We start from the raw sequence: 12,813 nt of genomic DNA on the forward strand, positions 1-12,813 counted from the left end.
TGCAAGGAAAGAAGAGGAGAATCAAACTTGTGCAGTACCAAGCCCTTTGCTAGCATAGTGAAAACAAGCATTTGTAAAACACAAAGATGAACACTCCAGAGCATCACAAAACTTGTGTATGTGGCTAACTGACACCATGTCTTACAGTGCACAAGTACAGTGCTATGCTTAAGCAAATATACTGCCTAACAGTGTAGGGCTGTGGCTGAGCTAACGCAGCTAACACAGCCTAGCAGCGCCAGCTGACTTGAATCCGGACAACCTGAGACACAGGCAAGGCAAGGTGGGTCTCCCAGCCACCAGTCATCCCCCAGAAAGCAGCCTGGCCTGGTGTGGAGGGGAGGTCAGCCACAGCTAAAGGTTACTTCAATAGGGACACTGATTTGCCTCGTGTCACATGTGTACCCCCTCCAAGTACTGTGCTGCCAGTTTTCACAAAACCTGCATGTGGAATTAGTGTGTTCAAGACCTTGATACCTTTGTTAAATTTGATTAAAATAATCTAAGAGATTCAGAAGTTATTGCAGGACAAACTATGGGGACTTTATTTCCTTAGGAAAACAGTCAACAGCCCCCCTGCCCAGTGGTTTACTTGCATCAACCTAACAAGTATTTCTTATCACCAAACTTCAAAACTTAACACTCTCTATTTAAATTTTATATATGTGTGTGAATGAGTATTAATGCATGTATTATTGATGGCATACGTCTTCAGGAAAACAGAAAAATGTGTGAGCATAACCATATAATTTTAGAACATTCCACTTATGGACAAGAAAACACTTTTTTATTGTAGGGGAGACCCGAGACTGGCACAGGTTGCCCAAGGGAGTTGTGGAGGCTCCATCCTCGGAGGTGCTCAAAACCTGACCGGACACGGCCCCCAGCCTGCTCTAGGTGACCCTGCTCTGAGCAAGGAGGTTGGACCAGACCATCTCCAGGCACCCCTTCTACCCTCAGACATTCTGTAATTCTGAGATTCATGAATGGGGGGGGGAAATTTATATACTAATTCCTTCCTACCTCTCACCTATTTTGTTTTCCTCTGAACCTATATTGTTGGTACTATCATCCGTCAAAAAGGGAGTATACTGTATTGCAGTGTAACTTAATGAGGCTATTAACTACCATCTCTAATGAAACGGAAGAGACTAATCTAGTGCCAGTAACCCAGATGAATGAAATGCATATTGAAAATTGTATGACAAATAGTAAGCTACATAGGCTACTGCATGCATTTGAGCTAAGTCATAATTAGAAAAAGTGTGAAAATGCCTATTATCCTTTCTTGTCCATAAATTTCATAATTGCTAAATTAAGTGAAAAGCTAATTAGTTTTCATCTCCTATTTAGGCTCCTGTACTACATCCGGTTTATTGATAAATTCTTGCATTACTCTCCCCTACACTCTCTGATGTCAGCATGTCTTTAGTTAATGGAAATGTTCATTTATTTCTCAAACATTTTTACTTATATACCCAATTGATTCCAACAAGTACGTATTTAAATGTATTCAGGCACCTGTACTGTATAGTTCCTTTGATGGATTAACGTAGGGCATTTCAATCAGTTGAAACATTTCCTAAGGCAATGGCCACCCCTGTTGCTGCTGGCTGAAAGAAGGATCTTGTTTATTTAGAAGATGAGGCAAGTGGGGTTCCTTTCCTGAATTACACCAACAGGCCAAGTCCGTAAACCTCCGGAGCCCACAACAATGGATATGAGTTTGTGGAGAGAGCACAGGTTGGACAGTCCTGCTGAGCACTCGGCCTGGTGCTCGCAGCCCATTTCCGGCTACAAGGGTAAACAGCCGAAGAATGTGTTTAAAAACAGCTGCTGACAGCAAAATCATACACAGATAGCGACTGCTAGTGCTTGCAGGCACGAGACTGAACTCCCATCGTCTTGATTACTGGGGGCAATTTATGCAGTGTAGAAGCTTGATACTATTCTAAGGATGTTAAGGGAAGCTGTTTTGGGTGGTGGTTGTTTTTTAATAGCTGACAAACAGCATCTCAAGCCCTTCATGTATTCAGACTATTACAAAGAACAAACCATGAAAAGGGCAGAAAAGAAAAAACGCCACAATGCTAAACTCACTAGTTTTCAAAAAAATATTTTACAGGTGTCAATTTGAACTTATTTTCTCATTATTAAATTATGTATTTGAGCAGCATAGGGTTAGCGTTGGGAGAGGAACAAAGGCAGATTCTGGTGACAGTTAAAGTTGGGAAACAAATGATATCATAGGTGGCCTGAATAATCAGAACAGGATTATTAAGTGAAGGAATAATGCACAAATACAGATAGCTAAATGGAAGAACAGAAACACAAGAAGGAAGAAGAAAGCTGTAACACAGGAATACACATGATGAAAAAGTTATGAAGGCAAATCATGAACAGCCTGGCCATTGCACAGCACCTGAGCTATTCAAATATGTATATTTACGTATATGAATATGTATGTACAAACACATACAAATAAGCTTACACTGGTTCTGATAAAATGGGAAATTCAACAGCATTCAGCAATATCACAGTTTTGTTTCTGCTGGCTTTAATGAGAGCCCTCTTATGCTTTGTGAAATTCTCTAATACTGGATTAACAAGAATAGATAATGCTATAAATATTGCATATCTGCTAGTCAGCTCAAGAGTGCATAAATAAGTGTGCTGCTCTGCTTCAAAATCCTAGTAGTGTACTCCAGCTATGTCCTCATCAATCAGATGGTATACAGTATGCAGGAAGGTAATTCTTCAAACTAATAGCCTAAAACCAGTTCTATATAGAAACTACTTGCTCTGTTATTTTTCATTCATACACTGAGTTTTTCTTAGTACACCCTTCCCCCCATTGGTGTAATGAGGGTTTTCCAAGGCTAAGACACAGATTCAGAAGAGGAATTGTAAAGAACTCTTGCCTGCTAGCAGTGAAAAAAAATATATTTTCAATATTTATCTTTCAAAAAACTTATTTGTCATTAACTGCAGAACCTCAGTGATGCCATTAGCAACAGAAATCTTGCAATGAGAGGTTATAATTCCAAGGACTGTAACTGATTAACGTTCAGGAAAAAACCTAAGATCTCTTGTATTTTGATAAAAATTTTACTGAATGCATTAAGAGTAGGTTCTGAAATGTACAGCTAATCTATCTTCAAAAGCCACTTGGTTTTGATTCAGTTATTTTAAATAAAGCTTGAAAATCAGTTTGTATTTTGATTGCGTTAGTTTTTCTAGCAATTTTTGTGGGGAAAAAACAACCAGCCCTGGCATAGAGGACAATTTCTGTACACCTGATTGCTGTCTACCATACATCAGAAGTCAGGCTTGTTTACTGGGCAGTTCTTACTGTTTTAGGAAGCATCTACACTAACCTGAACCAAAGCCCAGATCTACACAAAGGGAGAGGTAGAACAGAGCAGTGAAACTCAGAGGATGCAACAGTACATGCACTGTCTTTTATCTTACATCCAGCTCTTTTTCAACCCTCTTCTGCCTCAAGATGTTGGTCTCGTTAGTTATTCCCTGAAGTTTATGCTTTGGAAAATAATTTGGAACAGGAATAGGAAAAAGAGGTAACTTGTTTGCATGACAATTCAGTGAAAATACAAATATTTATAAAACCCTCACTTTGTAGGAAGACACATTTTCCCCTCTGTATGCTCAACAGACTTAAGGATACTTCCAAGAGACTCTAAAATTACTTCCATATATTTTTAACGTCCTTATGAAAATTAATATCTGAATGGAAAATAGTGAAAACTTGTACTTAAAAACTGTCTGATGCTCACTGAAATCATTAGCCAGAATAGACACCTTCACTAAGAGTCAGATGAAACCTTTGAGGCACTGCCCTCACATCAAAAAGTACAGCAATAACAGGATCATGGATTAGCTCCCTGCATGTTACATGTGTTTTAATTTAAGATAGTAAAAAAAAAAAAAAAAAAAAAATAAATTTCAAAAGCAAATGTAAGTGGCTATGTGTTTTTAAATATATTTCAGGACAGTTATTTAATGCTGAACTTGTTAAAAAAACCTCCAGTGCAACAAAATAACAAATTTAAACAATAAAAAGCTGTGTCTCATTTGCTAAAGCATACCAGTAAGAAAGTTGTCTGATCTGTACAGATCAGATCAAGGTGCTGACTGCAACACACCGAGGTAAAACCAATTCAGTTCTTCAGGCTAACAGGAGCAGAGTTCCCCACAAATTTTGAAGTTAATGATCTCAACTATTCTTTGCGACATTCTCCATATTGTCCTGCTATTGGGCAAGCCCAATTGAAATTAAAGCAAACCCTAAGCTCCCTCAATCCTGTTCCAATATATATTTTTATTAAGTTTTAGGAAGGGGTTGTAGGTGGGAAATGCAAGACATGTAACCCTGATTTCTTTTGCCCTTGAAATTAATGGAGATGTGGTTTATTTAAAGTTATGAGCTGCAATTTTGTTATTTGGGAATGGCTTTCCAGCAGTCTGTGGGTTGATGCTGGTAATGAAACAAGGAATTCAGAGCTGTTGGGAGCATAATGCCAAGTAAGCTTAACAGATGTATATTCTCTAATAATAACTATGTACCTACTGTCAAAAGTCAGTTAACTGATCAAAGAGCTCCTGATAGTTCTGAAAACTAAACATGGCATGAAACCACGAAAAAAATATTCAAGGTAAAGTTGTTTCATTTTAATCAAAATATACATACAGAATAAAATATTAACTCTTCCGTTTCAATGAATTCGAGGACAAATCCTTTGTCATAATTCCCTAAGACTTTAATATAAAGATGTGGTCATACTGAATTTTAAAAGATAATGATCTTAAAAACATACAGTTTTGTATTTGGCAAGAATGTCACTAACCAGACTGAAACCCACCTATCAGACCATAGAGAAAAAGTGGTGAGAAAGCGATAAGGGCAGCAGCACACATTTTTTCAGGACAGGAGAGTATCTTATTTACCAAAGCGCACTTCGCTTATCCTGCTCATGGCCACTCAGAACCCTGCTGCAAGGACCGTTCTCCCAGCTCTTTGCTTTGCATTGACCATCCCAACTCTCCCACCCTTCCAAGAGTCTCTCTCCTGGCTCTTCTCTGCAATGCTTGAGGCACTAACCGCTCGCCTGTACTTCTAGAGCCTACCTGCCTCAGCTCTCATGAAGTGCTGTGAATATTATTGAGGTTAGACTTCAATCACTCAGATCATACTTTTTTTTCTGTTAGTGTCATTGAAAAAAATTAGGTTGGAAGGGATTTCTGGGGGTCACCTAGTCCAGCCTCCGGCCTGATGCAGAGTAAAGATCAAAGCTGGTTTGCAACCCAGGTTGCTCAGGGCCTGGTTCAGGCCATGTTCAAAAATTTTCAAGGACGAAGATTTCGCAGCCTCTGTGGGTACCTGTTCCAGTGCCAACTAGAGGGGAAAAATCCCTTCCCTTGATCTCCCTTGATCCCTTCCTAACACAGATAATCTGGAGACAGTGTTTACTATTCTCCTATCATCTGGTACTACCTTTAATTTGACATTCGAAATAACTTTCCTACTGTCTTACAATTCAATGTGAACTCCTCTCAGGAGATCAACCTGTCCTCTTGACTTAAGCACATTTTCCTCAAAGTTGTTCTACTTCAAATGTGGTCTTTTTCATAATGGGATTCAGGATATAGAAATGAAAACAGATGAAAAATTTGAATCAAGAGCAGCAAAAAGAGATACAGACAAGTGAAAGCTGAGGAATGAACTTACAAGTAATCAAAAAAAGTCTTAAACGGGCTATTTGGTGAAGTAAGAACAAAAAAGGAAGGCTCAAGGGCATATCCTAACAGCACAAAGGATAAGAGAAGATGAATTTGGGTGATTTAAGAGGATAAAGGTAGTAGGAGTAACAGTTTTAAGTAACTGGAGGACATTCTCTATAAGGATGCTGGACTTGAAAACTTAAGACTCTGAATGAACCGCCAACATGGTACTGACCTCAGATCATTGGGAGTATTACGAGGTACACAGAGGTGTGTCTCAGCACCTGCTGGAAGGTTATACAGGCCAGCAGACCCTTATTCCCCATCCACATATACATTTTGATTATTATTTTTTAATTCTATTGTACTGGGTTTTTTTCTCCTCCTCACAAGGGAGGAAAAGCTTGTTTCTCATAACCTATGTATGCCTGTATAACCAAAATCTACTTAAATTGGTACACATTCCTGCCATTCACACTAGCATACACTGATCCCATTTTCTGCATGAGGCAGCTAACTACAAAGATACGCTGATATACCACACAATGGGAAAGCAGCAATCCTCTTGTTTCTGAGGTCTTCCCGTTGTCTTTAGAAAGGATGCATTAGTAGGATGGAGATTGTAAGTGAGTGCCTTACATGCTCTTAAGAGAATTAATCTGAGTTACTATGATTTTTGGGAATACAATGTTATAAAATAAGAAACATTAATAAGCATATTAATTATCATATTAATCTACTTATCCTATTCCATAACAGTAATTTTATTTCTTAAGGCCAGAAATCCTTTCATGAATGGCTTCAACAGAGTGATTAGAAAAAAGAATTACTAAATAGGAATTACTAGCGCGTTTTAGAGCCACCTTCAAAACACTGTCTGTAGGTATTTCTAATTCATCTATACACATGTGAAATAGGGCTTCCACAGTCACATTACATTTTTTGTCCCTTTGGCCACTTCAACTATCATGCAAAGGAAAGGAACACCTGGGAACCGGTAAGTATGAAAGTTATTTTCAAATAATATACCAACTATGAAGAGAATGAGTTTCATCTCAGTTTAGTGTACTTTAAAGTACCTGTAAGTACCTGTAAAGTGCCTGTACTTCACAGGCAGATGTAAGTATTCCTGTCCTAATATTTCTGTCCTAATATCGTAAGATGGTAGAAAAATAATCTATTTATTTTATCCTGTACTGAATAGACAAGGATAGGAGTGACTGTTTTCACATGCTGTCATGCTGCTGCACACCTTTTCATTTCTGAATGTTGTATTTTTTCCACTAGTCAGAAGAAAATTCTCTTCAGAAGTAAACTGCATGAGTGATTAATGTATGAACTATTAAGATGCTTACAAAACTTCTCTTTAGGTTAAAGCAAGTACAGGCTAAATTTCAGGGCATTTTTTTCACTATGGTTTAGTAAAGAGATGATTTAGATGTCTAGCACAGAAATGTGCTAGAGTCTCTGTGATAGATAAAAGATCAAGAAAGACTTTTTTGTGAATATTACCAATTACTGTGTGCTAACAAGCGCAAGTTTTTGTAACTCGGAGGCAAGGATATAGCTGACTTTTAACAAACTTTCTGATATATTGACCCCAAGCCCATCTCTTTGGATTCTCTAACCACACTTGTTATAACATGTTTAGTCTAAAACGCATGGGATGCACCTAGTGTAAAAGATAGTTCAGGTGACCATATCCACTATTTCTAATTAATGAGGATGATTTTGTAAAGTTGAACAAGGTGAGAGTGAAAATAAATCCTACAATTGCAGCAAGTCCTTAAATTTGTTTACAAATTAGCCTATTTGATCCTTACCATTAGGAGGATTTTAATCTACAATAATCATAACACTTTGCGAAGGCTCTTAGATAACCAGTTCTGGCAACTGGTGCAAAGCATATGTGCAAAAAAGCAAGCTTAAGTATATGTGCTCAAGCTCCTTTGAGCAGGAGAGGAAACCGATCTGTCCATCCAGATAGATACGGAAGCACAGAACAGATAACACAACACATCACAGAAATAGGCAATAAGATGAGATAGTAAAAACCCATCAACATACATCATCTGATCATGGTACGGTGTCATCTCCCAGCCTCTATTAGCTCTTGCTGCATCAGTGCAAGTCCCAGACACTTTATCCTGTTTATAATTGCTGATGAGCAGTAATAAGGCCTCCATGCCTCAGCTCCTGTCTGTTCCACTTCAGCGCCCACCTATTAGGTTATAACTTTTATTTACAGCCTTGCTTGATGCGCTCTTCTATTAGTACAGCTGGAAACTGAGGAGGGAGGGGGGGGAAGGAGAGAGCGTCCCTAATGGGCACTATTATTGCCAGGGCTGTGTGATTTATTATGCTGCTCGAAGGCTGTTCTATCATTACTTTCCTGTCGGTTAGAGAGCTCTAAGAAGGTTGGATTTCAAACACAGTGCCCTCCAGAAGTCAAACACTAAAGAACACCTTAAAAGTCCCCTGGAACACCAATGAAAAGCATACCTCAAAGTTGTTTTAATGTTATAAACCCCCTTCAATAATCTTTTGTATATTTTTTTGCTCAGGAGCTTAACACATTAAAAAAAAAAAAAAAATTCTAATTAGTGGTGTACTAGGTCTTTTTGTCCTTACTCAATATATAAAGATTGATAAAAAATGATCACACAAAAGTAATGGTTTCTTGGTTTTGGCTCTGGCTGAAAACTTGTGTACTTCTATTTCCACAACCTGCCCTTTCTGTAACTCTTAAAAGGTTTTCCTCTCAATGGTATATGTTCAGCGTCAAAGTGTTTAGATTTCTGGCACCGCTACAATCAAGCACATGACTTAGTTTGAGAACATCAATAAACCCAAAACTTCAAAAGGGACCATACACCTCCTTAACTGCTTTGCTCAAGGAGTGGAAGAACTATTTGCATCTTCTAGACTCAAATTTTAAACTAGAAAAAGCATAGAGCAATGAGACAGATACTGTAATCTCACACAATATAAATACCACCACACCCATCTAGGACAGATATGCTCATAAAATGCGAGCTACCTGCACATATAACTATACAGAATATTAAAGATGCATGTTCCTCATGAACCGCTACTGAGAAATAAAGTACTTAAAAACTCGCCGACTTTATGGATATAGTGTATGAATTGATTGTATCATTACTGCATTTTATCTGCCTGTTTCTACTGCCCTCTCTACTGCACAATTAAAAATTAACTGAGCGCACTCACACAGTTCCACCCATTTTTTTCCAGGTTTCTTTAAGCTGCACAAAAATGTTTTAATATCTGGCTGTTTAGAATTGAGTATTAAATTATCTTTAAGTTGTACAGCAGAAAAAGAAGAGTAATATGCCACTTAGTACTGCACTTTCACAACACAGGCACCCAATATAAATGGGATCTGGATGCCCTACTGACTAGAGTAAGCCTCAAAGTATCTGCCATCAATCATAACATTACCTAACCTATAGAAGCTATACACCAGGCCACACAGTCTTATCTTTTTTGCTACAAAATCTTCAGACCGCTGGCTCTCAAAAACCTTTGAGGCATCGTCCAAGCTAATGATTGCAAGGCTTTATTCATTCTTTTCATTATAATCCTTGTCCTATGGGCACACTTTGGAATAGAAATACTTTTTACCACAGCGATGATTCTGGTGAACAGGAGGAGGAAAAAACCCACTATTTGGTGTCATAATACAATTTTTTATCTGAACAGCTCCTCCAGCATGCAAGTTGACAACTGCATGAGGTAAAAACTCTTTTTTTTTGTAAAAGAACTTTTCTGGTGTCTTGGCAGATTTATTGTTTTGATCTTTCTTCAACAGTTACATTAATGCTAATAAAATATGAAAGGTTTATGTCTTCCTTAATATCCTCCTGATGGGAACCTGCATGCAAGATAAGTAGGTCAAACATCTAATTTTCTGTCTCAAATGCTGATATATGGCAGACTTCAGGGAAAAACTATGCTTGAAGGGGGAAAAAAATTACACAGATGAATTCCACTGAAACATTCTTCCTTCAAAGCTCTTCCGGGCAGAAAAAATGTAGAATACTTACAGAAAAGAGGCTTATACACAATGAGCAGTATTGACAAATATTGCTTGTATCACTTAAATAGCTTCCTAAGAAGGGACACTAAGCTGAAGTGAATGTAGTGTGAAATATTCACCTACATACTCTGCTGCTTATGCCTGAAGATGTCACACCATTTCTGGGTAGTATTTTGTAGCCAATGTTTTCTTGTCAATTCCCATATTTATCTGGATTCCCAAATGCAGACTTTGAAAACATGGTAATTTATTTTAAAAACAAAAGTTTGCTGGAAATTCAAGCTCTGGAGAAGAAAACTGTAACTCCTGGTAACAGGTTTATTAGTGTAAGGGACTACAAACAAAATATGCAGATCACTGAGCAAATAATGTAAAAAACATTGGGGGAAAATGAGGTAATATAAAATCATTAGGTTTAGTTGACTGAAGATGAAACTTGTGGCATCAGATTAAGAAGATCTCCTAATTTTCTTGCTAAACACACCAAATGATTAACATACAAGCACGTAGGGACCAAACATTAGCATAAACCGAAAATAAGAGAATTACTGAGCGAAGTTAGCCAACCATTTAATGGATATTTTTCAACATGTCTAGTAGCTTCATCTGCTTTATTCTAAGGAGCTTTTACTTTTGCCATTTGACTCTCCAAATAGCGGACTTACTTGCCTTTTTGCTAACCACGAGCACATTTTTTTTAAATATTCATATAGTACTCTCAGTTTTCAGTATCTATAGTATCATATAAAGCTTTTAAATTACCCTGCAATGAAAACCAGAGTTAAACATTACAACAGCTAAAGTATAAAGAAAATACAATTTAGTAATATCATGAGCAAAGCAGATTAGTTTGCAAGGGATACAGCAGCAAACATTCTGTCTTGTTTAGGTACACCGCCGTGGCTACGTACAAAAGAAAATCCACGGTCTTCCTATTCTGGAGAAATTGGATCCAGCATCTTCCAGCGCCATACTTCGAAAGTTCTTTGGCAAACCATACTCACAACGTTGTCACAGATTATCACACATCACTTGAGAGGCCTGCACCAAGTGCAAGGTAATGTAGCTTCTCTTTAACCTTCCTTCACTGCAGACCAAGCCAACTTGCATCATCACACATTCGCTGCAAGCTAACAACATGCATACATGGAATAACTACAGTTCAGCTAAACATACAGTAATTTGAAACACTTTTTGAAAGAACGACTTCAGAGGAAATTTACCTTGAACTCCTGAAAGAATAAGAGCCCTTAATCAAACAGGAATACCCTTCCTTTCTGCACGCTCAATTGGTACATAAATGCAAATATAGGCAAAAATTAGTTTAGAAACACAGACTGCTAGAACATTACCACTATCTAGACGCCTGCCACTACCACTTCACCGGAGGTTATGGCTTCCCATGGTGGTACTGGTGGAAAGGATCATATAAGCTCTCCTTAATCCATGCAAAACCAAAGTCTGAAAAAGATCTGAGCCAATGCGGGTAGCTTGGCTGCCTGCCTGAATGAGTGCTCACACGATTCTTCGTGACAGATCTGCTGCAGAAGCAGAAACTTCAGCCTGGCAATGACCTATCTTGTCACTATTAACACTAGCTCTGTGAGAGATGTTCCATCTATATCCTCCATGTAGAAATAAAGTCATCAAAAGGACCCAAAGCAGGTAAAATTTAGTCTCAACACAAACATCAGCTGTCTATACTGCATCTTCGATCAGGGAAAGTAAAGTCAATATACTCCAGTTTTCTACTCAATACTTTGCACTTAAAGGGGGGATTTCCAGAACACTATCACAACCATTAGACTTAAATCAAACCGATTACTCCTGTATGTCTCATGTTTACTGAAAGATTAACTGAAAACATAGTATATTTACAGAATTATGTTTAACAGGTCTCTGAGATGAACTATCTGCCATACAAATCCCTTTATATATAAGCATTTCTAACAGCAAAGCAACAATATTTATTTTCATTTGGTATTCACCAGATACAGTTACTATCCTTGACTATTGAACTATAACCATAGAGCTATATGTCATGCAAAATCAATTTCTTGACCCCCACAAAACACATACCTGAGTCGCAAGATCTTTTGGTTGGTGTGGTTAACGAGGCATGAGCTGTACCTGTGCATGGCCCACCTGGAAACAGAAAAGATCATATGTCTCAAAATACCACCTATATTTAACATTTACAACCACATCAAGATTATACTTAGGAATATAAAACGCTGAGGAGCACTTGTCTTTGGAAAGCACATATGGAAGTAGTCTACTATTCTCAGTATTTCTTTCCCAGTCAACTCCGAGTATGTCTTGCACTGAAAAAATAGATGAGAAGTTGGTACAAAAAGACAAGTTATATTATACTTCATAAATATTTCAAGAGGCACTATTAGGAAAATAAACACTGTAATTGCAATTTTTCCAGCATTGACAAAGGTCCTGTTTATGTCGGAACAAAGCTGGAAACGTATCTAACTAATCCACAAGTAACGCAAGGGATGAAGTGATCGCTTCCCTGATGTCAACAGAAACCTTGTCACTGACTCCAGTGAGATAACAACTTTGCCTCTTATCTTGTTCTCATTATGTTTTCAAAGTGTGGCAAAGCATATGCTAACAAACTCTTTCCATGTTTAAATTCTTTTGTTGAACTCTGGGATCTGGTTGGTAGTAAATTGCTTTCTGGCTTTTTTCTTAACATGCATCATCGTTGAAGAGTTCTCCAGAGATCTTGTTAAAATAGCAACCAATTGAGTGTACTCAGCGACTTGCAGTAAAAATAAATAAATAAATAAAAATAAACCCCATATAGTGAAGCCAAGACAAATTGGCAGTAGCATTACCAGTGGTAATAACACATCATAGCTTTGATAATTGGATATTATAAATTGGATGATGCTGGAGAGCCTGAAATTAAGTTAGATCTAGTAGAGTTTGGCTATCAAAATACCAATAATCAAGTTTGCACTGGACTGCTGCTGATATAGTAGTACTATGCTGGAAAT

At 37.8% G+C, this 12,813-nt stretch overlaps 1 protein-coding gene across 1 annotated transcript in view; it reads right to left on the reverse strand.

The window, feature by feature from the left end:
* The window catches only part of ZFAND3 (zinc finger, AN1-type domain 3), a gene marked incomplete at its 5' end in the record, with an annotated part of 38,916 nt that extends 26,972 nt beyond the window's left edge, over positions 1–11,944 (reverse strand). Inside the window, one exon of the mRNA XM_009580839.1 lies at positions 11,879–11,944. Within this exon, the coding sequence (XP_009579134.1) occupies positions 11,879–11,944 (66 nt within the window). The remainder of the gene's footprint in view (positions 1–11,878) is intronic.
* Between the last annotated feature and the right edge of the window lie 869 nt (positions 11,945–12,813).

The sequence above is a fragment of the Fulmarus glacialis genome, unplaced genomic scaffold, assembly GCF_000690835.1.
Source record: "Fulmarus glacialis isolate BGI_N327 unplaced genomic scaffold, ASM69083v1 scaffold34856, whole genome shotgun sequence".
NCBI lineage: Eukaryota > Metazoa > Chordata > Aves > Procellariiformes > Procellariidae > Fulmarus > Fulmarus glacialis.